This window comes from Suricata suricatta, chromosome 12 (assembly GCF_006229205.1).
Source record: "Suricata suricatta isolate VVHF042 chromosome 12, meerkat_22Aug2017_6uvM2_HiC, whole genome shotgun sequence".
Taxonomy (NCBI): domain Eukaryota; kingdom Metazoa; phylum Chordata; class Mammalia; order Carnivora; family Herpestidae; genus Suricata; species Suricata suricatta.
The window spans coordinates 79324660-79350227 of NC_043711.1; the positions used below are offsets into that span (position 1 = coordinate 79324660).

At 51.3% G+C, this 25568-nt stretch overlaps 2 protein-coding genes across 4 annotated transcripts in view; one reads left to right on the top strand and one right to left on the bottom strand.

Moving 5' to 3' along the window:
* Positions 1-154: 154 nt before the first annotated feature.
* Positions 155-5109, top strand: TMEM74B (transmembrane protein 74B). Its single transcript, XM_029917371.1, has 2 exons — positions 155-182; positions 3395-5109. The coding sequence occupies exon 2, from the start codon at positions 3436-3438 to the stop codon at positions 4132-4134; it is 699 nt and encodes a 232-aa protein (XP_029773231.1). The 5' UTR covers positions 155-182; positions 3395-3435; the 3' UTR covers positions 4135-5109.
* Positions 5110-14561: 9452 nt separating this feature from the next.
* Positions 14562-25568, bottom strand: part of PSMF1 (proteasome inhibitor subunit 1) — a 48264-nt gene continuing 37257 nt past the window's right edge. For 2 of the 3 annotated variants that reach the window (XM_029915950.1, XM_029915952.1), the window contains exons 6-8: positions 19773-19826; positions 18468-18626; positions 17533-17959 (exon numbers count right to left, since the gene is read on the bottom strand). In XM_029915950.1, coding sequence (XP_029771810.1) covers positions 17908-17959; positions 18468-18626; positions 19773-19826 — 265 coding nt within the window. In that variant the 3' untranslated portion in view covers positions 17533-17907. Of the gene's footprint in view, positions 16830-17532; positions 17960-18467; positions 18627-19772; positions 19827-25568 lie in introns of those variants that run through there. The other variant, XM_029915951.1, reaches the window with a different exon arrangement.

The following is a 25568-nucleotide window of genomic DNA, read 5'->3' on the forward strand; positions in this document are numbered from 1 at the left end:
CCTTGCTACGGGCGCCGCCCGGCCCGGCCCCGTCCGGCCTGGCCCGGCCGCGTTTGTGGTCAAGGGCAGGAGCAGGGGGTGTGAGCTGCGGGCAGGCGGGCGCGCGTGGCGGCGGCAGCCGGGCTGCTGGGGCTTTCTGCGCGGAACTTTGGGTATAACAGCGTGGACCTGCGTGTGCGTAGGTGCGCGCCCCGAGGCTTTGTGTACAACTCGTGCGTGTGTGTATCGATTGGGTTTTGTGAAGCTTTACCCACAGCCGCTGTGCGTCTGCCTCCCCGAGGGTTGGTGCGCACGGGTGGGTGGGGTGCCGGCCCTGGGGCGGGTCTTGGTGGGAGCCGTCCTGGGGATAGTGAACTGTGTGTGCGTCACCAGCCCTACCCCTTCCTGGGGTGTGAGCACCGGTGTGGTCTGCGGATCTGTGGGTCACCCTGCGTGGCTTCCCACGTCTGTGCGTGCTGCCCGTGGAAAAGGTCCCTGGGGTTGTGAATGTGGCATTGGGGTGTGTCTGTCAGATCCTGTTGGACTGCAGAGTGTAACTCGTACCGTGGGGAAGAGGGGCGTGAACCATGGACACCAGCTTCTTTGCCAGTTTGTTTCCGCTTGTGTTTGGGGTGACTGACGGGGCAGGCCCTTGTTAACTGGTGGGTATCTCTGAATCTGGGGGTGGGAGACTTCACAACCCTGGGTGACCGGGAGCCCCCTTTTTCTCTGCACTTACCCTGACGCTGGTGTCCTAAGAGAAAGTTTTGGGTGCCTGTTGGGTAAAAGAAAGCCCTGCTTCCAGAATTTGGGTGCCCTGAGTTTACGTGGGACATGCTGGTCTGGGACAGGAGTTCTTGGGCCACTCCAGGAGCTGCGTTCTATGGAAGGTGTTAAAGATCTGGGTGTGGGGCCGGGAGGGGGGGTGTGCGGGGAAGGGACATATCTGGACACCTGCTGGGCAAGCGTGGTCACCACCAGTTCCTGTTCTTGGTGGCAGTCAGGAAAAAGGTTTTGGTGCCAAGGGTAAAAAAGCCAGCCAGCGCACCACACCTCTTCTTGTCTGTTTACTGGAAAGTGGGAGCAGTCTGGGCAGAGCCTGGCTCTCAGTAGGTACCCTGCTACTCAGGGTCGGGGGAGGGACTGTCTGCCTGGGCAGGTTGCCAAGCAATTCCTGAGGGCTGGCTGGGTTCCAGGCCAGGGGGCTGGGACCCAGGCAGATTCAGACCCATCCCTGCCCTCAAGCTGCTCACTGTGGCCTTAAACTGGCCTTAAACGTGGAACGGAGTTGAATTTACGAGTGGGGATGGGAAGAGCCAGGGAGGGAGGGTGGAACGATGCCACCAGTGCAGGACAGTTCGGGCTCACGGGTTTGTAGGTGACAATGATTCTTAGGGACACTATGCTTGGCTTCTGGCCCCCACCTGCAGGCCAGGGGATCTTGGCTGTGGTTTGCAAAACGGAGTTGGCAATTTCTGCTCACCGGGTTGATGAAGGTGACGGGAAGCGCTCCTGAGTGAAAGGCCTGCGATAGGGCGGGTAGGTGCTCAGTAAAGGTTTATTAAATTGGAACTCAGGAAAGAGGGACACGGTGGTAGGAATGGGTTGTAAGTGAAAGTTGGCTTTGTACTCAGATGAAAGGCACTGTGCGCCAAGAAGAGGTGTCTGCTGCAGAGGCCACGTTGGAAGGAAGATCAGAAAGATCGCAGAACGTGCCTTCCTGCACGGAGGCTCTTTTTCATTCATTCATTCTATTCATTTTCACTTCATTTGCTCATATTGTCCCTCTCTCTGTCTTTATCTCTGTCTCTCTCTCTCTCTCTCTCACACACACACACACACACACACACACACACACACACACACGGAACCACATAGCCCTGGAGAATAAATTCAGGCATGGGAATGCAGGGAAACATCTAGAATCATGCGTATACATGTGTGTAGACCCACCAGGGCCACTCTATACCTGGGGGTCTCTGTACAGTGTTGGTGACTCGAATCTGTGTGACGGGGCCCTGGATGTCCGTGTGTGCAGGGAACAGAGTAGTTCTGCCGTGGGATCAGGAGCGCTGTCTGCTCTGTGGGGAAGGGGGCTCAGCACTGGACCTGCCTCAGAAGACAGCTGAGTGAGGGCCTCGGTTGGCCAGAGTCTCCCACTTTGCAAGAGAAGTCGGGAACCCAGAGCTCAAAACGTAAAATCTTTGGCTTTTGATATATTGGTAACTACCTCAAAAACAAAGGAACAGGCCGGAAACAACAAGAAAGCAAAACTTCACGAGCCAAATATGGTCCTCTGGCCAAAGGTGGCACTCTTAGGCAGGAATGCGCATGTGCCGTCTGTCTGGGTGTGTGTGTGTTCAGATACTTGGGTGGGGTACCTCCTCTTTGAGCAGACAGTGCCCCCTTCTCCCCTCCCCCTCCTGCTCCCTTTCCAAGTCCTCCCATCTTTTACTTACATAAAGGCATTCAGCTTTGACCTCAGTCATGGCTCTCCAATGGGCTCCTTCCTCTTTACCCTCTGAGCCACCATCCCTGCCACCGCTGAGCACATCAGCTTCCTCCCTGGACCCCTGGCCTCCAGTCGCCTCCTTCCCATCCTGTCTGTCTTGCACGAAGCAGTCCCAGAGAGCTTCCTGAAACCTGGGCAGACTGCAGTCTTCCCTGCCTCCCCACCTCACCTCCCTGGCTCCTCGGCCTGGCTTTCAGAGTCCTTTGAGAGCTGCTCGAGCTGCCACCCTTCTAGAATGCTCTCATCCCCTCTCACTGCTGGGGGATTTCCCACTCGCCCTCTGAGGTCTGGCTCAAAGGCCACTAGCTCGTAGAAGCTTCCCTGACTTTCTCTTCTTTGTGCGTACTTCCTCATCTCCACCCCGCCCCCTTCCCCGGCCACTCTCGTTTCACCATGACAGTGTCTGTTCACTAGTTGAACTGGTTGGGGCCTTCCTTGTTTTGTGAAATCCTCACATCAAGGAGGGAGGCGTTTTGCTTATTGCCATTTAACAGATGAGAATGTTGAGTCTGAAAGACGCCACATCACCTGCCCAAGTTCAAGTGGCAAAGCTGGGATTTGAACCTGATACCCACTATCTAAAATGGTAGGACAGCATACTGCTGGTACTTACTGAGCACTTACTGTTCTGAGTAGCTTACATGGATTATCTCAATCCCTGCGCCAGTCCCATTAAGTAGGGAGTGGGAGTATTACTGTTACTTAATAGATAGGAAAACTGAGGCCCACAAGGATAAGTAAGTTGCCCAAAGCAGGTGGAGCAGCTAGTGGAGCAAGGTCCCGGCCTGCACTGGATGACACCTCTCTGTCACTAATACCCCACCCCGCCCCCCGCCTCCCCATCCGTCCAGCTGTCTCCCCAAGGGAACTCTGCCCAAACTGACTTCCTCTTTTCTCTTCTAGCTGCCAAGAGGCCAAGGGATGAGCCGGGGCCCTCCTTCCCAATGGCATCTCCCCCGGCTCTGGAACTGAAGACACTGCGTCATGGCTCCCAGATCTCAAGGAGACCGGCTCCTCCTGGCCCAGTGGCCCCACCCAGGGAGGGTGTGGAGAATGCCTGTTTTTCCTCAGAGGAGCAGGAGACCCATTTCCAGAACCCTGGGGACACCAGACTGGGCAGCTCCCCCAGTCCCCCTGGGGGTGCCCCCTCCCGATCCCGATCCCAGCGGGACGATCTGTCCCTGCGTTCTGAAGAGGGGCCAGGCCTGGAGCCCGTGAGCCGCCCGGTGGATTATGGCTTTGTCTCTGCCCTGGTTTTCCTGGTGAGTGGGATCCTCCTGGTGGTGACAGCATACGCCATCCCCCGAGAGGCCCGCGTCAACCCCGACACTGTGACAGCGCGGGAGATGGAGCGACTGGAGATGTACTATGCCCGCCTTGGCTCCCACCTTGACAAGTGCATCATCGCGGGCCTGGGGCTGCTCACCGTGGGGGGCATGCTCTTGTCAGTGCTGCTGATGGTATCCTTGTGCAAGGGTGAGCTGTACCGAAGGCCCACCTTCGTTCCTGGGAGTGGCTCCAGGAAGACCTACGGCTCCATTAACCTGCGCATGAGACAGCTCAATGGGGACGGGGGCCAGGCTCTGGTGGAGAACGAAGTCGTCCAGGTCTTGGAGACCAGCCACGCCCTTCAGGGGTCCTAAGTAAGCGCTCACCCTACCTGGCTGCTTCAGCTTCAGGGCCGCAAGGCCCCCGAAAGCCTGGGGTCGCAAGACTGAGCTCCACAGAGGGTCCTGCGGAAGCAGTCTTGGGTGCTGGAGGGGAGTCTGGGGCCTGGCCCAGGCTGCACGTGGGAGAGCAGCCCCTCTGATCTGTTTGCAGCTTGAGGTTTTGCATAAGGTTTTTTGGAGGAGGGCTTCTGCCATTAAGAATACACAAGTTTGGAAACGCTGCCCTTGGAAGATGAGGTTTCGTGGCATTTCTGAGGATTGAGAGCCCTTTGAAAGGCTGTCCATCCTATTCCTCTTTGCCTTGGGGAATTCCTGGAGCCCTGCTGTCCTCATCAGCCAAGTGTGGGTGCTGGGCGACCTTGGAGGGCCCCCCTCCTTCAGCCCTGACCATCTGTTGGGTGGTGGCTTCCCGAGGAGAGGAGAAACCAACACCGAGGCGACCGTCCCCTCTCCAGGCCTTGGTCCCCCTGACTGTGAAATGAGAGGGTTGGGCTGCATGATCCCTGGGGCCCCTCCAGTTCTGCCCTAGGAATGGGAGCCCAGTAGGTATCTGCCTCTAGCCACTCGTACAGGAAAGGAGGGGGTCTGGCAGCTGCTCCCCATTCTCTCGGGCCGTGTTCTGGCCTGGCTTTGGTGTCCACCACTGTCGGACATCCAGCCGCTCGCAGGGGCCAGAGTACCCTGGTTAGGCTGGGTCAGAGTCCAGAATTTGTAACAGCCTGATTTTGGTCTTGGGATCGAATGACCTGCAGCAACCAGATCGTAGCACACATTTTACAAGGTCCAGTGCACACCTGGACAAGAGGGGTCTCTCCTACAAGAAAGGGTGAGAGCTTTGTTGTATTTCCGTGGAAATGCTGAATTTGGAACTTCCCTTCTTCCCCCTTAGCAGTAAAGTGAGCCCCAATGTATTGGGGGAGAAATCAGACACGTTCTGGTGGCCTAGAAGTTCTAGCTGTGGGGACCACTGTTTGTTCCGTTTTTCTCATGGAGTGTTCGCAGGCTCCTTCTGGACTCTCTAAACTACTGACAAGGAAAGGAAGTGGGCTCTAGGGGGCAGCGAGATGCAGGGAGGCATCACCCAGCGTGAACACCCCTAGAGGGCTTTGAGAGGAAGCCTTCTAGGCCACTGGTGCGAAGACTCTAAAGGGGTCATTTCCGTGAGCCTCCTGACCCCACGCAGGTCCTACTCACCCCATCTCAGTTGGCCACATGGGCCCTGGATCCCAACTGCCTCTTGGGGGGGGGGGGGGGGTGGGAATGGGGTCTGTAGGTGAGAGCAGCCCTGATTAGCTGTAACCAGAGCCTTCAGTCCAGTGGGCTGAACATCTGGGAAATGTAACATCACAGCTTCTACGGTAGATCAAATATCTGCTCCTGCTGGCAGGTTTTGCCGCGTGCAGAGGGCTGGGGGAGGACGGGAGGGGACAAGGGCTGTTCAGCTGGGCCTGCTGGGCTCTGTTCCTGGTGTTGAGGGGGTGTGGTTTGAAAAGAACAAAGCCTCTAGCTGGTAAAAGATTGAGGAGTCAGGGCTTCCCTGATGCGTCAATTCCCCTCCCCTCCCCCCGACACTCCAAGGAAGAAGTGGATGCAGAAAGCAGTAGGAGCTGTTCTAGGTGAACTACAGTCAGGCTGAACATCCCAAGTGATAAGCTAAGGCCTTTCAAATCCATGGTGATAATAAAAATGCTGGTTCAAGCCATATCCATGACTGTGACAGTGGGGGGCTCATTTGAGTCTCACCTGTTGAGTGGATGCATCTGGGGCCATCAATTCCTATCCGTTTAAATGCTGTGGATTTATTTAGGGGCTGAATCTGTTGGAAGATTAAATCCTGGGAATCTCAGGTTTTCTCTAAGCCAGAGAAGCCTGCTCTACATCCTAATGCGGAAACTCCTTTAGAAAATGTGTATAATGGATCGAGGGGGTCATTACCTTTACAGTGAATTAAGAACACTGGAGAGCCAGAAACATTTCCCCCAGGGTTGCTGCTCAGACCTCCTGGCTGGTGGATCAGAAACAGGTTTAGGAAGGAATCAGGGAGAAACCTGGTGCGGGATGCCGAGAACCTTCTCTGCAGGGTTTGTTGGGGGCAGGTATGAAGTGGTCCCATGGAACCCCGTGGTCACCGGAATGTGCCTCACTTCCAGGAACGGCCTTGCCCACCTGACATGCTACTAGGGTCCATACACCTTGCTTCCCTAGTGTGTTAGCTATCCACTTTGGAGTGGGGCAAACCTGGGTTTGAATCCAGAGTCTGCTGTTTACTGGCTGTGTGACCTTGGGCACTCCACCTCTCTGAGTACTGTGTTATCTGTGAAGTGGGAGAGGTAGGAGGTCTAGTCACTAAGATCATCACTTCGTCCCCACCTCAGCTGGGGACGGATAACTCGATTAGGCCTAACACCTCAGGGCTGCCATTCCACCTGCCGTCTCTCACACCTCTCATCCTACCCATGAGCACATCTGGTTGCTTCTGTTTGGAATCTGCCTGTGTCCACCCCTTGGCCACAGTTACGTAGTCCACATTGCTCATTGGTATTCTGATTCCTCTCCTGTGTGCCCTCTGCCCTCAGTTCATCTTCCGCTCTGCAGCCAGACAGATTTAATTGGGTCAGGTCACTCCTCTTCTCAGAATTCTCCTATGGCTCCTGTGCATTCTGGGCAAAAGCCAAAATTATGCATCTGGTCAGATGTACTGTCCAGGCCCCTCACTTGCCCCAGGCACTTTCCAAGGCCCTGAGTCAAAGTTTTCTTTCTAATTTTGATTTTTTTAAAGGATGGCCCCTTAAACTGCATAGATTCGGGTCTTCCCAGATGTGTGTCCACCCCCAGGGGGGGGCCTATGAAATCCTGTTGCAATCTGGCCCCCATGCCCCTCTGACCTTATTTCTCACACTTTGCCTCTTTGATCACTCCAGCCACACTCGCCTCCTTGCTGTTCCTCAACGTGCCTGGCACACTCCCACCTCAGGGCCTTTGCACTTGCTGCTGCTTCTACCAGGAAGGCATTTCACCTTAATGTGTGTAAGGCCCACTCACCTCCTTAGGGGCTTTATTCAAATACCACCTTTTCAGTGAGTCCTTTGCTGATGCTGATTTAAAATTGCACCTTCCCTTCACCCCAACCTCATTCTCTTTTTTCCTTCCCTGCTTTTTCCTCCAGAGCTAATCACCACTCGGCCCGCCCTGTTTTATACTTACTGTCTCTCTCCCACCACTACCCTCTTGCAAGCAACGTGAGGGCTGGCATTTTGTAGGCCCTGGGGCTAGAACTATGCTTGACACATAGTTGGTGTTCGCTGCTGAATGAACAAGGCACAGCCCTGGAGACCCCTAGCCCTGCCTCACCTCCCCAGGAGCCCGCTCTAGGGGTGAGCGATAGTCATGCAAAAGATCCCAGCGCTGGAAGGGTGGAGCTTATTTTGTCTCTGGGACCTAACGTCAGAGCTTGGGCACCCATTTGCCTTCCCCTCTCAGGGCCCTGGTGCTGCTTTGTGTGGGGGAGGTAGAAGGGTGTCTCTGATGGAAGAAGACCCCTCTTCCCCCAGCCTTGTTGGAGGCAGGTCCTAGCTAGTCTTGCGGGGCATTTGCTGGGTATTTAGGAGCCTGTGATAACACCATCCGGATTCTCTCTTGCTCAAGAACCTTGAGTAGCCATGCCTGGACCTCCGAATCCCAGTGTCTATCACCACATCCACTCACTGACCCCTGGCATCCCAGGAGTCTCCTGGCTGAAGGTGCCTGCCTGCTACTGGGGGATTGCACCATTATCCACTCCCTTCCTTGAGAGTAAGCAAGCATCACCTGCTCTGGGATTCTCTTTAAAATGTCCTTACATGTATACACCTACACCGACACGTGCACGGGAACAGAGCTGGGCAGGCACACGTCACACATACACATACAAACGCGTGCAGCGCTACCTTCTCTTGCCTGACCTCCCTCAGAAGCCAAGGACACCTACTCTTTTGAGGCAGCTCCAAGCCAAAGCAACCTCTGGATTATTGACAATGTTTTCTCTTTCTCTGGAAGCCACAGGGCTTGCCGTTCCCAGGAAGCTAACTAACCTCAGAGCCACAGTCAAGCTCCCCCTCTCCAGATTATGCTGGTATCTCTTGCCTTCATGCTCCCTTGCTTGGGTGAAGGAGAGATGGCCACAGACCTTCTGGGAGGGGACTGCGTGGTCCTGGCTGGGAACCAGGTGAGCCGAGGTCCTGCAAGTCACTTCTTCCCTATGAGCCTTGAGCAAATCGCTCCACCCCCCTCTCGTCCTCCAGAATGAAATTGGAAACCTTTCCACTCTGCCTTGTCTGGGGGCTTAGATCAGGAAACACAAGCGGAGGGCATTCCAAAATTAAGTGCATGTTACCCTATGTCTGGAGAGCTTTGGAGGGGTAGGAGGAGAGAGGAGGAAGGGAGGCATTATGAAGAAGACCCAGGAACTGGAGTTCTCTGGGAGAAAAATGGGGGGTTGGTGGCACTGACAAAGTCAAGGAGATGCTTTTCATCTGGGCGTGTTGGTTTCTCTGGGAGAGAGTAGACTCCCCTTGATGTCTCCAAGGAGGTTAAGTTTCAGCTGAGGGAAAGAGACGCTTGCTGAGACCTTGTCCCGTTTGGAGTGGTAGGGAACTCCTTGTTAGTAGAGGTATGTTAGATTACTGGTCAAGTTGTTGGGTATCGTTAGGGACGGACAATAGTAGAGTTGGGTAAGATTCAATCAAGAGGCTCCCCCAGGTTCCAACCCCGGTCTTAATTTTTTCTTTAATGTTTATTTTTGAGACAGACGGAGCATGAGTGGGGGAGGGGCAGAAAGCGAGGGAGACACAGAATCTGAAACAGGCTCCAGGCTCAGAGCTGTCAGCACAGAGCCCAATGCGGGGCTCGAACTCACAAACTGTGAGATCATGATGTGAACCAAAGTCAGATATTAACCAACTGAGCCACCCAGGCACCCCCCAACCCCATTCTTTAAGGAGAGTCAATGTCCCAGGAGCCAGCCCTCTGTATCTTCTGGTCTTTGGCCCAAATACCCTCTTCTCCAGATCATCTCTCTTCCCGGGTCAGTCATCAAATGAGAAGCCCCAGGATATCTGATTGGTGCCGCTGGTGGCAGGATTACTTCCTTCCTTCTCCTGGTGGCCAAGCACTTCTGAGCTTTGTCCCTACTGACTTCAAGGGGTTTGAGACAGGGTCCCTCTTGGAGGGGGCTGACTGAGGATTGTCCATCAGGCAAGAGCAATGGGAAATGGCTCCGGAGTCTGACTGCCCTGGATGCTTGGCAGATGTCTAATGTCCCTGAGTCTGTTTCTTCATCTGTAGACCAGGGGTGCAGTGAATGAGATATCCCCATAAAGCACTTACCCAGGGCCTGGCACTCCATCATTACTCAACACTATTAGTTACTCACTCATTCATTCGTTCATTCATTCACTCATATCTAATTAGCACCCTTCCCTGGGCAAGGCACTGCAGGGACACACAGTCCCTGCCCTTTAGTCAGTCACAGAACTCCTGGGTTAACAGGACAGTGCACATCAGGCTATGTGTGCAAGTGCACACAGGAAGTATCTGATTGAGTTGGGGGTCAGAAAAGGCTTTCCTGGATGACTAGGAGGAATCATAAACCATGAGGCGGCAAGATCAGAGACTCAGTGGCATAAAAAGCCTGTGGTTTACTGGGGAGGTAGAGGTGTGTAGGTTCTGTGCCGACGTGTTGAGATGAGGCATGCTGAAGAGCAGGTGTGTCTTCACGGGGGTGACCACAGTCCTCAGCTCACAAGGCTGTAACGAGGACTACAGGTTCACACTGGTACAGGGCACATCACGGGGGCTGCTCATGGTGAGAGCTCACTCCCAACCACCAAGGTTGCCTGCGGAGGCGTGGCTGGAAGACTCCTCAGCAGATGTTGTAGGGACGACACCAGCACTGGGAGGCCAGTCCCTGGGACTGTGGTCTCCAGCTATAGCCAGAGGACATGACCCCGAACTCTAGGCTTCCGCCTTGGCAGCCCATTCCTTCTGGGCCCTCGAGCTGCCAAGGTGGAGGCGGAGGCTGCTCTCCTGGGCCTAGGGGGAGGTTCAGGAGCAGAAGGATCTACTGGCAGGAAAGCCGCCCCAGGGGAGCAGGGAGGGTAGGGGAAGGGGGGGCTGCCATGCCAACCTCTTCCCTGGGGGTGTGTATGAGGTGTCTGGGCCGATACTGAGTATCAAGGGCATTCAGAAAAGGCCATGTCCTTCCCTCCCCCAGCTCTTCTCTTCCTCCAATCTCCTTGTTCTCTTTGACTCCTTTCTCTGTCCACATCTCCTTTCAGTGAAGCCCCCCTGGGGGCTAGGGGCCATAGGAGAGTTGTCACTGTTGCTGCCTCACCTGTTAGCCATCTGACTCTCCTCCTGAGAGTCCTCACCCCCTCCCATCAAAGATGAAAGCAGGGCCCTGTGCACATGCCTGTGGGACTCAGCACTGCAGGTCACATTCACAAAGCAGGTGGCTGTGGCAGGTGGCCATGGCAGGATTAAAGGGGTGCTTGCTTCAGCTCTGGCTGGCTGGTGCCCTGTGGTGGATGGGCTCACGCTTGCCAGAGCTCCTGGTTTTTCAAGAGCAGCTGGACATCTGGACATTGTGGGTAAAAGGATGCTGATAGGGATTATCCCATGGCCTGAGAAATGTCACATTTCTGTCACAGGCCAAAACTGAGGACCCAGGAGTGTCTGGTAAGATGCTGACTGCTGGGCTCAGATATCCACTCCTCACCCCTGCCCAGGGCTTACTAAGTCACTCAGAGAGATGGCTATGTCAAGAAGTGGATGGACCCCTGCCTCTCGACGGCTGGAGGGTTTGAAGTACAAGGCCTGCAGACCACCTGGGTGCTGGCCATCCGAGGATCTTTTGTTCAGCCTTTCAGCAATGATTTGTGCCCCCAATTCTCTGATAGGTTTTGGAGATACAGTACTGAATAGATGAAAAACCTAAGAAGAGTACTCTCAAGAGGGCTCGAAATGTGTCCCCTGGAACTCCAAATTATTTGCGAACAAGGGGAGGAGGTGTGGTTCTGCCTGGGAATTTCTTATGTGGGAGGCCATGGACGTGGCTTGTGCTGGCTGGAAGGGACAGTGGTGCTGGGGATCAGGGAGGAAGAAGGGCAGTGCTGCGTTCCCTCCTGGTGTCTGAGGCCCTGAATGGGAGGCACATGGAGGGCCCCGTGGCTTGAGGAGCCCCAAGTGTTGGTGTGGGGAGGTGACAGGAGGCTGGAGCTGTTGGGGACACAGGTGGCCATGTGGCCAGAACAGTAACTCAAGCAGCAGCTGGGCTGTGAGTGTCTGGTGGGCTAGACAGAAGCCCCCGTGCTCTCTGAGGGTCCAGGACAAAGCTCTCACCACCCCACAAAACTATGCCTGCTGTCTAATGGGGACCCCAGCATCAAGAAACCCACTCAAATCACCCAGTAGGAATCAGAGCAAGAGCACTCCCCCCTACCCCATCACTGCCAGCAGAGAAATACTTTTTCTGTTTTCCTTCTCCTTGCCTTGCCACAGAGGAGCAGCAAACATCCAAAAGAGGTCAGGGGACACCTCCTGGAACTGGATGTGAGTTGGCAAGTTTTAGCTGGACTAGACCAAGTTGGAGAATCAAAGGGATGAGTTATTGCTTGGGCCACAGATGCAGAGATGAGAAAGGGAGCACTAACAGAGGTCAGCTGAATGAAAGAAAACTTTGTGTCTGTACGTCAATGAACCAGATATGCATTACACCCATTGGTCATCCTGTTCATAAGTGAAATCTCATGTGTGTGCTCTCCCTCTCTCTGCCAGGTACTCTTCTAAGCATTTACATCTAGTAGCTCATTTAAACCTCACATCTTGGTGCTATCATTACTTCCATTTTACAGATGGGAAAGCTGAGGTTGTGACTTGCCCATGGTCATATGGGCTGGTACACAGCAGAGACAAGACTCAAATTTAATAATATGCCATCATGCCTCTTATTAAATAAACTTAATGACATGAGGGCCACAGCATGTTTGCAGGCAGATCTGGGCTGTGGGCTGCCAGTTGGAGGCCTGTGGTTTCAATGTGTTGGGAGGCTCTGTGGGGAAGAGGCAGAGGGGAGGTGCAGGAGGACTGAACTTGCCTAGGCCCATGGGCCACTTAGAACCATGGAATCCCATAGATGGACAAGTTCTTGGAGACAGTTCCTTTATCCCTATTTTACAGATGGGGAAAGCCATAGTGGCCTAGAACTTTCCCAGGAGCATCATAGCTCAGGCCCCCTGCTTGTCTTTCTCTTCTTCATAGGCACAGGCTTCTCATTTGGATTTATGTCCTGGGAACCAAGCAGCCTACATGATGAAACTGTGGTCCTGAAGACGAGGGGGAGGGCGGGACTCTTGTCTTGGAAGCAGAACACCTAAGGCCAGGTACTCTTCTCTCAGGGATGCCTGCCTGCCTGCCTGTCCCAGGAGCGGGACGTCCTGGAGTGGAGAGCAGCGGACACTGTGTGGGCTACCCTGGTCCAAGGGCAGCTGCACTTAAGGTTGGTGCTGACCAGGGTGCTGAACCTGGATTTCACCTTCTATAGTTGAGGGGAGAGGGTGGAAGAGGAGGAGACTCATTTTGGTCTCCAGGACTAATGTGACTGGCCGTTTGGGGCAGTTTTTAGTGGGGCTACGATTTCTGTGGTCTGCAAGGCCTTGGGAAAGTCACTCAACTGCTTCAGACCTGCTTATTCAACTGCTTAACGAGGAGAGTAGCTTCTATCCTGCTAAACTTAGCAGGCAGATGCGACCATCACTTGGGACAGCCCTGTGCAGACTCCAAACCCATCTCTGGGGCCCCATGAAGCCTCTCAGGGGCTCACCCTCACAGAGGGGCTTCACAGGCTTTTTTCCTCTGAAATGGGGGTTGTGTTGGGTAACTTACAATGCTCCTAACCTGGGTGCTCTGGGCCGTGTAGGTGGACCTGGTCAGGAACATGATAACACACTGCAGACTTGGGAGCCTTAGAACATTCCGGTGATTGTCCTGCCTCAATCCTTCCTCCTCCAGTCCTGACTTGATTTTACACTTCAGGAATGGGCTTTGCAGAGACCCATGCTCTTCCCCTGGAGAGGCCATGGGGATCTGGGTACAGCAGTTCTGCAAAAGGAGCACTGGCTTTAGCACCAGGCTGACCCAGGTTCCCATAATGGTTCTGCCATCCCTGGAGGGGCAAGCCTAGCACCTCAACCAGTGCTGCTCTCAGTGTTTACCTTGCAGGTGGCTAGAGTACCACGTGAGACCAGGAAAAGCTAAGCACACCACGGGCACCAGACAAGTGCTTGTCTCTTGCACTGGAAGACAGCCTTATCCTTGAGCCCTCATGAGGCCTTATCTAGCCATTTGGCCTCGGTGATAATAACAATTGGCACCCACTGAGCTTCAACAATCTGTCTATAAGACACACTATTTGGTTGGACCCTGTAACAATCTTGAAGGTAGAGGTAATGCTCGTTTTGCAGATAGAACCATGCACTGGCAGAGGGAAGTCTGTGACTCATATCCATGCTGGCCTGATTATTAGACTCCAGTGTGGCTTTGAGGAAGCCAAGCTTACTGGACCTTTCCAAACCCTCTTTTTCTGGTCTAAAGAATGAGGATACTACCTCATTGTGGTCACTATGATTTGAAGATACAATATGCTACTTTACAAGGGTACATGCATATTTAGAAACATACATGAAGCACATGTGAGTGACCCATGGGAGCAAGAGAAATGGAATGAGTATCAGGGGTAAAACTTGAGAAACAAAATAAGGGAGTTCTTGCATGCATTAGTCATAGTGTGTCATGAACCAAGAAGACTGGCTGAATTCTTTGCACCTGATGGCCAGGCAAAAGGAAAAGATACAAAGATTGTACATCGGAGCATCTCAGACTTTAAATGTGCATAAGTCACCTGGTGAATTTGTTAAAATGCAGATTCTCATTTACTAAGTCTGGGGTGGGGCCCGGGATTCTGCATTTCTAACAAGTTCCCATGTGATGCTGCTGGTGCAGTTGGTTTGAGTAGCAAGGATACAGTCTTCTCTTCTTGAGAGTTCTCAAACTTACCTGATCACATGAAAATGAGGAACACATAAAAAACAAAGCCCGACCCTAGAGATCGGGATCCAGGTGTGGGTCGGGGCCAGGACATACTGTGGACTTTGAACAAGCGCCGCAGGAGACTCTCAGGCTCAAGCAAGCTGGGCAAGTGCGGCTGCTGTGCTTCTCTGTACCCTGGCCGACGGTGCAGACGGACACAGGACACAGAGTAGACAGAAGCAAAGAGAAACACAGGCAGCTCCAGGAACTGGGAAGGAAACAAGGCAAGGAAGAGAAGATGGGGATGTGGGAGCTTTTGCAAAAGATAGTCCAAGTGGTCTGTGGCCTGTCACCAAAAGATGACAACTTGGAATCAAACTTTTATTTTCCTCGTAAGCCACTGGGTGAACAGAAATTTCAAACCAAGTGAAAGTGGTGCCATGGGCTGCATCAGACTTGGAAACTTCCCTATAGACTGACCCATCTTGTATCACATCCTGACCAGAGCTTCCCAAGTCAAACCCAATCCCTCTGTGGCTCCCCAGCCATGGTCACCTCAAGGTGGCTACTACCAAAGCCACAGGCTGCTCTCCTGGGGTGACTGGCTGTGTCTGGTCTCTGTCTCACACAGCCTAGGTCAAATTCTTTTTCTTGAAACAAAGACAGGACAAAACCACTTCACACCTACTAGGATGGCTATATGCAAGAAGCCTCATGAGTACTGGCAAGGATGGGGAAGAACTAGAACCTTCTTACCCTGCTGGTGGGAACATAAAATGGTGCAGCCAGTTTGGAAAAGTCTAGCAGTTCTTCAAAAAGCTACACAATTATTATACGATCCAGCAATGCCACTCCTAGGCATACACCCAAGAGAAATGAAAACCTGGGTCTACACAAAAGGCCTGTACACAAATGTTCCCGGCAGCACAAAAAGTGGCAACATCCCAACACCTACTAACTGATAAGCAGATAAAGAAAATGTGGTATATGTAAGAGACTCTTAAATACAGAGAACTGAGGGTTGATAGGGCGGGGGGAGGGGGAAACGGGTGATGGGCACTGAGGAGGTAGGTCACTTGTTGGGATGGGCACAGATATTGTATGGAAGCGATGAACCACGGAATCTACCCCAAAGCCAAGAGCACACGGTATACATTGTATGGTAACCAACTTGACAATAAATTATATTAAAAAAAAACAACAGAAAAAAAGAAAATGAGATATTTATGTCCTCACAGTGGGTATTCCTCGGCCATAAAACAACGCAGTGCTGACACTCGCTACAACATGGATGAACCTTGAGGATGTCAAGTGAAAAGAAGCCAGACACAAAAGGCCACAGACTGTGTGACTATACTTATGAGAACTGTCCAGAACAGGCAAATCTTAAGACAGAAAACAGACTAGTGGTTGCCTAGGGCCGGGAGCAGGGGAACGGGAGTGACTGTTAATAGGTACAGGGCTTTTTTTGAGGTGGCGAAGACGTTCAGGAGTTAGATGTGGTGATGGACACACAACACTGTGAATACACTAAAAGCCACTGAATCACACACTTTTAAAAGGTAAACTTCATGGGTATGTGGACTGTATCTCAATAAAGCTGTTATTTAAAAAAAGGAACAGGTTATTGAGTACTGGGATTTACTGGTAAGGACCCCACCTCTGACAAGACACACCAGGAACCGGCCCCCCTCACTGCCTGGGGACTACTCCTGGCTGGAAGGAGGCGGCAGCCCAGACTCCAGCCAACACGCACAGTGTGACCTGGAAGTTTCTGAAGGCCCCAGTCACTTCCCCCACACAACTAAGGCACTGTGTTCCTCAGGGTCCTTGATACAGGGAGACCCACGCCAAAACTGGCTGCTTCTGCAGAAGAGAATCACTGAAGCTTCTGTTTTCAGACAATAGAATTAGGTACAGGACAATCCTTTTGGGCTTTGCTACGAGAAAACCTAAGTGCCGAATTTATTGTTTGAACCATCATTTCGTTAAATCACAGTTCTAAAAGCGACCTACCTTCCCTGCTGGTCTGATGGCTTCTAGTGTGATGTTCCTTTAATGCTCCCTTTTACAATAAAGGATGCTTATGTGACCAAGTTGCCCCAACTCCCTTCCACAGCAGGTGTGATCCAATTCTGGAACAAACACTCTCCACACATTTGTAGGCCCTTGAGGAGGAAGGCTATGACTGATGACTGTATTTGCAGCTCTGCTCAATCTCTGGGTATCTCTCCAGGGCACAAACGTTCTGCAGGCCTCAAGGTGGTCTTTACGAAATCAGCGCTGGAGATGGGGTCTCCCCTCCCAGGCCCTGGTTTAGTGTCCCCTTAACCCCCAGGCTAGAGCATATTAGCATAGCATATTAGCAAATACCTCAGGAGGGCTCAGGTAGTCTGCCCTCTGCCCACAGATAAATAATACGTCCTCGTTTAGGAGAAGGAACTCAGGGATCACAGAGGCAGAAAGACCCAACCACAGATACAATGCTAGCTGTGGAGGGAAAGTGCCCAGTGCCTTGATCTCTTGCCTCCGGGCCTGGTGCTCTGTGGTGCTCTCTCCACTCCAGCACAGGGGCTCATCACTGACCACGTCTGTCAGGCCTCGGGCTGAAAAGAATTCGGAGAACACCAGAGGTCAGGTGGGCCTGGACAGAGGACACAGGCTGCCGGAGGCCGGGCTCCCTGCTCCTAGCGGGGTTCAATACCACATTCAGAGCTTTCCTACATGGGGCCCAAGGGGTGGGGCATGGAGTTCCTCTGTGGGTAAGCACCACACAAAGCCTCAAAAATTTTCTTTTCCTCTGCCCCAGTTCTGAGATGTGGCCGTACAGAGGCGGACATCAGGATACCGAGAAGGAAGGACACCTCAGATGTCAATAGGCAGCAGGACAGCCCTGGGAGGGGAGAGCCTTGCTTAGGGTCAACTCGGTAAGTTAGTGGCAAAGGTAAGATTAGCCTTCAGGTCAGCTTGTAGGCTGCCACTGTCCAGGCACAGACGGCGCGGAGGGAGGGTCTGCGTGGACAGGCAGAACTGGAGGATTCTTCTCGGCACGACATGGTCTTCCTGCAAGGCGCCTGCCCTTGTGCAAGTCTTCCTTGTGGCCTAGGGGGTTTCTAGTCTCTCATTTTCGTTGGTGCAGCCACACTGGGATCCACCTTAGTGATGTCAGGAGCAAAAGCAACTTAGGAAGGGAAGGTGTCTGACAAGCAAGAACAGGCCCTGGGTAGGAAAAGAGTCACTTGGCCCCATGAACACTTAAACGCTAAAGTCTCAGAAATGGAATGAGCTGTGCGGTAAAGAAGAGTGGGAGACTGGCAACATGATTTCTGTATTGACATTTGGTTCTTATAATAACATCCAAAATGCGTTCTGTTCTTATAGCACTGCAGCCATGACTGCATCGGGTTGAGGGTGTATGTTGCCGGGTCTCCCTTGAGAAGTATGGGGGAGCTGGTGGTGAGAGAGACACACTGATTGCTCTTTGGGACCTAGACGCAGCCAGGTAGAGAGCTGCAGCAGGTGTCTTGGTTCGGACAGGGGGTGGGGAGGCGATCCCAGCAGGCTTGTGAATGCATGGGCAGAGTCCCTTGCCCCCAGCCCGCAAGAACATGGCTGCTGACGGGGCCAGCGGCGGCAGCTCCAGCAGAGTGGCGGGAAGGCTGGGGTGTTACATTCTTGAGGCCTTCACAGGTACATGTCATCGTAGCCCGGTGGGGGTAGATGGTCTGGGTTGGGTCTGGAATGGAAAGAGGGGCTGGTGAGCTGGGAGTGGTGGAGAGGCCAGGGCCCGGGCAGAAAGAGCCGGCCCTCCAGAACCACGTGGTGCTCTTGTGGGCTTTAAGGAATGCGCTCTACAGCCATAATCCTGACTCTCCCACCTTGGAGAAGTGGACTCATCTTTCAGTCCTGGACTGCTGCATCTATGGAATGTGGACAGTCACATGTACCCACGAGTGTTGCTACTAGAATCCAGCGTGTTCCTGACATGGACTGAGCTTCAGTGAGTACGAGGGGCTCCTCCTCCTCGGAGTGCTCCCTGAGTGGGGCTGGGGGAAGGGAGGCACTGAGGGATGGGGAGCCCCGGGGAGGCCTCAGGCAGGGGACCCAGGAGGCTCCGCTCCCTCAGCGGTGGGGGAACGGAGTCAGTGGCGACTCGGCACCTATAGTTAGACTGCTGGTTTCTGCAATGCTGGGCCGAGCTGCCATCAGGCCCTATTTCTCAGTGGGCCTGAGTGAGTACCTACCCAGACGGGCTGGTCCCAATGGGTCCAAAGGGATCAAATCGTGCTCCTGGGGGCACAGCGCCTGGAGGAAGACGGTTTGGGAGGCCTGAGGATGGGTCAATGAGTGCTCTCGGGAAGCCAGATCTCAAGGGATCCACAATCATGCCACCTCTCCGGCACCTGAGGCAAGAAGAAAAGATGGGTGAGCAGGTGTGGCGAGGAGCTGCTGGAGAAGAGGCGAAGGAGGGGCAAGTGGACTCAAACTGCCCAAACTGCATGTGCTCTGGAGAGCTCGGGCGGACGCTGATGGATGGCTGCCGGAGAGTCAGCAGGAAGTAGGCAAGAACAAGGACACCAAGAGCACACCTACCTCTCCTGGCACTCGCGGCCTGCCCTTTCAGCTTCCCAGGCTGCCCGAGCCCACAAAACTGAGAGCCCTGCCATGTCCTACGTCCAAGGTGGACAACTTGATCAGGAACAAGTGCCAGAATGTGCCAAGGTCAATGCAGAACCACCACAGGGCTCCACAGGGCACCATTTTAGGTGTAAGGACTAGGAACAGCAATGGGACAATTCTTGATCATGGCTTTCTTTCGGTTTCCTGAGAGGGCCTCAGGGTGCTCCAGGACCACACGCAGAACTGCCCAAATCTGGCTCCTGACAGCATCTGTCCCTCATGGAGTTCCACGCACCTGACCTCCTGTGCCCAAAACGGGATGCGTGAGCTGATGTTCCGCAAACTTTGCGGTCACCGTTCAAGCTTAACTGCAGGCTCACCCCATTTCCCACTGTCTAAAAATGAGGTGCTTGAGTTGGGGTCACTTTGCCACACAGGTGAAAATCTACTTGGAAGCCTTCGGAGAAGACAGGGCATGGCTAGGCTGTAATGACTCTGTTGGGTGTGTGACAAAACCCCCACACACAGATTTTTAAAGGGGATCCGAGACTCCCCAGAGCAAGTGAGGGAACCCCTGAAGAGCCCTGAACTGGCCTTCAGTCTGTCGCCCACCATGTGCTCTCCAGAGACCCTTCCCTCCAAGGGAGGCTGCTGTCCTCCACTGGCGACCGCAGCTAATGACAGAGGCCAGAGGCACTGTCTGCGGGGCTTGCTCAGTGCACCTCCCCCCGCCCCGCCAGCAGAGCTCTCCGGCACCGCTCCAGGGACGGCCGAGTGCAACGGTGGCAGTACTTCTCAGCCACTCAGCAACAGCGGCCTCAGTCACCCCAAAGCAAGACTGACGAAAAGCTCTAAGATTAGAAGATGAGCTGGGGCTGTAAAGTCGCAAGAGTAAGCTGTGTTGCTGCCCCTTCCCCGGCAGGACTCACCCAAAGGGGTCCAGGTCCTCTCCCCCGACAGCAAACGGGCCCAGGGGATCACACCTGAAACAAACAAGGAGCAATTACCACAAGTCCCCTAGCAGTCGGGCGCCTGGCCTCCCAGGGGCTTGAACCCAATGCCCGTGGGGTCAGAACGCACTCTCAGGCATGGAGGGCAGGGAAATCCCTGCAGGAGACCATAACACAAGGGATATTTCACGGTGGTCTCTGGCACAGACTAAAACATTACAAGGGCAATACTGAAAAGAGTTGAACACAAAGCTAAAACCAAGGAGATTTCAATTCTGTAGAAAATAAATAAATTGGCAGTGGTAACCTCAAGATAAATTTTATTTTATTTACACTTTTCTCAAGTTCCTAAACTTTCTATCACAAACCAAGAACTTTCAGATCAGAAAATATACTAAAACCAAAACCCAAACTGCAAGACAAAGGCTTACAAGCTTCCAGGGGTGGAATAAGATGGAGGCCGACACACAGCTAGTGCTCTTCAACCTTCTATCACTATGGTCTCTCTGTGACATTTCCATCCCACGGACACCGTGTATCTGTTTATGCACTGCCCACTGGAGGGCCACAAGCCACTGTAACCTCTAGGATTCCCCGCCCCCCCCACGCCAAGAACTCATTTTTGCTCTCGGTAGGAATGCATGAGGGGCGCCTGGGTGGCTCAGTCAGTTAAGCGTCCGGCTTTGGCTCAGGTCATGATCTCACATATCGTGGGTTCGAGCCCCGCGTCAGGCTCTGTGCTGACCACTAGCTCAGAGCTTGGAGCCTGCTTCCGATTCTGTAGTTCCCTGTCTCTCTGACTCTCCCCTGATCGCGCTGTCTCTGTCTCTCAAAAATAAAAATAAAAAACATTAAAAAAAAAAAAAAAGGAAATGCAAGGGCGAAGGGCATAAACGAGAGCATGCTTTCTGGAGAGCAACTCTGTATTGTCCAATATACACCAGATACATGTGTCTTTCAAAAGTCTTCTATATTTTTAGGCTCTTTGATCCAAAAGTTCCACATCTAGGCATCTTTTTTTTTTAATGTTTATTTATTTTTGAGAGACAGAGAGAGATAGCATGAGCAGGGGAGAGTCAGAGAGAGAGGGAGACACAGAATCTGAAATAGGCTCCAAGCTCTGAGCGAGCTGTCAGCACAGAGCCTGACGCGGGGCTCGAACCCACGAACCGTGAGATCATGACCTGAGCCGAAGCCGGATGCTTAACTGACGGAGCCACCCAGGAATCCCTCTAGGCATCTACCTTAAAGAACACATAATTCAAATTAAAATATCACCATAGAGACTTTAATCAAGGGAACTGGAACTGGCCTAAGTAGGGACCAAATTAGGCACGTTATGGTGGATCCCCAAATGCAACTGTGGAGACAATGATCTTAGAGTGTTTTAAAATGACGTGTGAAAAGGGGCGCCTGGGTGGCTCAGTCGGTTAAGTGTCTGACTTCAGGTCAGGTCATAGCTCACGGTTTATGGGTTCGAGCCCCTCGTCGGGCTTGCAGCTGTCAGCACAGAGCCCACTTTGGATCCTCTGTCCCACTCCCCCAGCCCCACTCTCTCTCAAAAATAAACAAACATCTAAAAATAAAATAAAATGATGTGAAAAAATTCTTACGCTCTAGTGTTAACTGTGCAGGGAGAAAGAAAGAGCCTGGGAATAGCCCAGGAAATCAACTGTGAAAAATGTGTGTGGAGGCATGTATGTATAAATAAGACCCAAAAGGAGCACACGGAAAATATCAACAGTGACAGTTACTCCTGGGATGATTTCCTTAATGCTTTTCTGGCTTTTTCTATAGAACAAAAAATACTTAAAATCTGCAAAAGTGTGCATTGGAATCTGCTTGGAGGCCAAGCAGGCATACAAACCTGGCAGTTTGGGTGGGGGGAGGATGGGGGTTCCCGCCAGACCTCAGGAAAGCCTCGTAAACAGCAGCTAATACACACTTACGGTAAGAAGCCATTAATTAAAGAACTGGGAAAAAATCCTAAAGGAGATGCTCCATCAGTCAGTTCTACCTAATATGTTGGAAAGGATACTGTGATTTAGATGGATGCGGCTAAGTTTCCAAGGGAAGGAAATTTTCCTGATGTACATGACTGTTCCCAAGTTACAGTTCATGGAGCTGGTGGTCAGATTTTCCCGTGGCCTCTGTTAACACCCTGGCACGTTCTGGCAGAGCAGGTGCATGGAGAGCAGGGTGTACCTCCGTGAAACGGCCCACTACAGGTCAGCACACACAAGGAGCTTCTAATCGCTATAAAAATGCCTAGGAGATAGCACCTTACAGTTCCTGAAACACACCGCCGTCTCTCCTGGTCTCTCCTAGGCCACAGAGCACGGGGCAGGGGGAAGGAACAGAGTATAACGGAAACCAGAAGAGGCAGCTGCCAGGCCTATGGCAACCATTTGTGTACTTGAAATTGTCACAGCATATCCTTGACTCAACGCTTACTGCAACCTTGCTGCCAACACACACACACTTCTGTGAATTCATTATGTACACGCTCAGAACCCATTTTAAAAGAGTCTCAGTCCTGGGGCCCCTGGGTGGCTCAGCTAGTTAAGCGGCCCGCTCATGATTTCAGGTCAGCTCATGATCCCAGGGTTGTGGGATGCAGCCCTATGTCGGGCTTAAGATTCTCTTTCCCTCTCTCTCTGCCCCTCCTCTGCTTGTGTACTCTTTCTCTTAAAATAAATAAACCTTAAAGAAAAGATAGTCTCAGTACAGCAAGTCACTGGTTGTGATTTCTTTTTGACCTTTTGAGGAGAATGCCTCAAAAAAAAAAAAAAGTCTCAGTCCAGATGTGTTGAATAAGGTTACAGGGATTAAAATAAGGCTAATTTTTGTACAAGGTCTCTGAAATCAAGCCCCTATTACTTCATCTGGTAATCATCATCGGGGGGGCCCAGATGACCATATGTCCCAATATGGGCCCCCTATTGGGATTTGAGGGTGATCCTGCACACAGGGTATTTCCCTCTAATGTGCTCCCCTCTCTTCTTAGATAAAAACAACACTCACTCCTCTCTTGGGCACACAAATCCTGTTGACACCATTCTAACGGCTTACATGGTCTGATGATCTGGAAAAGCCTCAGGACTGGGATCAGAAGACGGGCCCCGGACTCTGGGTGGGGGATGATCTAGGTGGCTGGCAGGGGTCTCTCACCAACCTCTGCACCTCAGTTTTAACATGTGGAGTGTGAGAAGTAACACTCACAGGGCGTGCGGTGATGATGGGGACCGCAGTGGACACGGACAGAAGGGCTGCCAGGCAAGGCCTGGAAGAAGTGGGCAACAGTCACTGCTGCAATTTACCAAGAGCCTGCCCTGTGCTAATTTTGTTTTAAAAAAGATTAATTTTGAAAATTGAATCTTCTGAACAGGTAATGCATCTATCTACCAGTTTCAAAATTCCAGACTGATAACCCACAGGTCCATAACCTCAGGCTAGATGTGTTCCGGAATTCAGAATTTTTCAGACCGAGAAAGGTCAGATGGGTATTCCTAACTTCTATTGTGTAACACTCCCAAGCAGCACCCGAGCTGTAACAAATGCCCTAATGTTGCTGCAGGACGAGTGCCTATTCAGACAAAAGTGGGATAAATGAATGTATGCGGAGATTCATGCCACTTCAGGTCAGGTTTTGCTACCAAACAGGGTTTGGCACCAGTCTTATGGGGAGAAAAACCCCAAAACAAAATCAAACCAACCAACCTTGGTTTTCAGAGTTTTGTTTTTTGTTTGTTTTTAATTTTAGAGGGAGACCCTGCATGCAAGTAGGGGCAGGGGCTAGGAGGGAGGGGAAGGTGTGGGGAGACAGAGACAGAGAGAGAGAAAGAGAATGAGAATCTCTCTCAAGATCCATGCTCAGCATGGAGTACAACATGGGGATTGACCCCACAACCCTGGGGTCATGATCTGAGCCGAAATTGAGAGTCACACGCTCAATGGACTAAGCTACCAGGTGTCCCTCCGAGCTCCTTTGATACCAGAATTGTACATAAAAGATTGTGGGCCCACAAAAGCAAAAATTCTCCCTTTCACCTGTTCCCCAGCCCACCAGGTCTTCCTACAAACAACTAACACACTGGTTTCTTGTGTGTCCTTCCAAAGACACTCTGCATATATAGAAAGCAAATATGTATCTCTCCTTTTTTAACAGCTGGATGTGCTGAGCTCCTTATATACGTTATCTTATTTCACCTTTGCAGCAGCCGTGTGAGTACATATGATTTTTATTCTTATTTTACAGATGAGTAAACAGGCTCAGAAGCAAGATTTCTTAAACAAGGTCACATAGGTAGTAAGTGGCCAATACAGTATTCGTCCTGGGTCTGCCCAACCTCAAAACCTATGCTCTTCTAACTGATGTGTTGAGGCCATTTACATTTAATGTGATCTTAATGTTCTTTGTTTAGATTAGTCTCTACCATTTGTTATTCATTTTCCAACTGTTCCCTCTGCTTTTCATTCCTCTGTTTCCTCTTTCTTTTTATTCAATTTTAGTGTTTTTCACTAGATCACTTCTTAGATTTTTGCTTGAAAACTCAAATATATATACTGAACTTCTTCAGTCTACACAGAAACAGTATTTTACCATTTTAAGTAGAAGGCAGAGACCTTACCAGCATATAGGGGTCCATTTATTCACCACTCTTTATGTTACAGTTGTTTTATATTATACTGACATACAGTGAAATGTTGCAATTTTTGCTTTCAACTGTAAAACACATTTTAGAGAATCCAAGAGAACAGTTATATTCACGTAGGCATTTAGCATTTCTATTGCTCTTCCTTCATTCCTGAAGTTCCAAGTTTCCATGTGGTATCACTTCCCTTCTGTCTGAAGAACTTCCTTTAGCAATTCCTTCTGAGAAGAGCTGTTGACTATGAATTCTTAGTTTCCTTTCACTGCTTATTTCGTATCCTTCAGAAATAAAGTGAAAAAAGAAATATTTGCTGGATACTGAGTTCATGGTTGATAATTATTTTATTTTCCAATACTTTGAGAATACTGCTCTACTTCTTCCTGTTCCCCATGATTTTTATGAGAAATCCACCATCAGTCATGTTCTGATTCTCCTATATGTAAGTCCCTGTTTTTCCCTAGCTGCTTCCATGATTTTTTTCTTTAAGTTTTCAGCAGTTTGATTATATACCTGCACATGGACTTTCTTATGTTTATCCTATTTAGGGTTTGCTGAACTTTTTCAATTTGTGGGGTTTTTTTGCCCAAAATGTCTTTTGCCAAATCTGGAGAGTTTTCAGCCCTTATTTTCTTCAAATAATTTCTCTGTACTATACTCTTTCTCCTCTTTCAAGACTCTGATTGCTCCTATGTTAGACCTTTTATAATTGTCCCACAAATCCCTGAAACCTTTTCAATCTGTTTTCTGTGTTCAGACTGGATAATTTCTATTGCTCTATCTTCAAGATCACTCTTTCTTCTGTTATTTCCATTCTGATACTCCTTCATCCAGTGAGGTTATTTTGATTATTCTATTTTTCAATTCTAAAACTTCCATTTGGTTCTTCTTCTTTATATCTTCTATTTCTTTGCTGAGACCTATTGGTTCAAGATGGTTTGCCCTTCACTTCTTGAGGCATTTTTTAAGAGCTGCTTTCTGTCTTTGTCAGATAATTCCAGCATCTGTGTCATCTTGGTACCAGCATCTGTTATCTTTCTGAAGTGTTCTTGGTTCTTTGCATGCCCAGTAATTTAGGATTATATCCTGGAGGCTCTGAAGAATCCTGATGTTTTTGTTTTAG

Bases quoted from the DNA above. Each gene is read 5' to 3' on its own strand.
- TMEM74B (XM_029917371.1), top strand. From the start codon at position 3,436: ATGGCATCTCCCCCGGCTCTGGAACTGAAGACACTGCGTCATGGCTCC.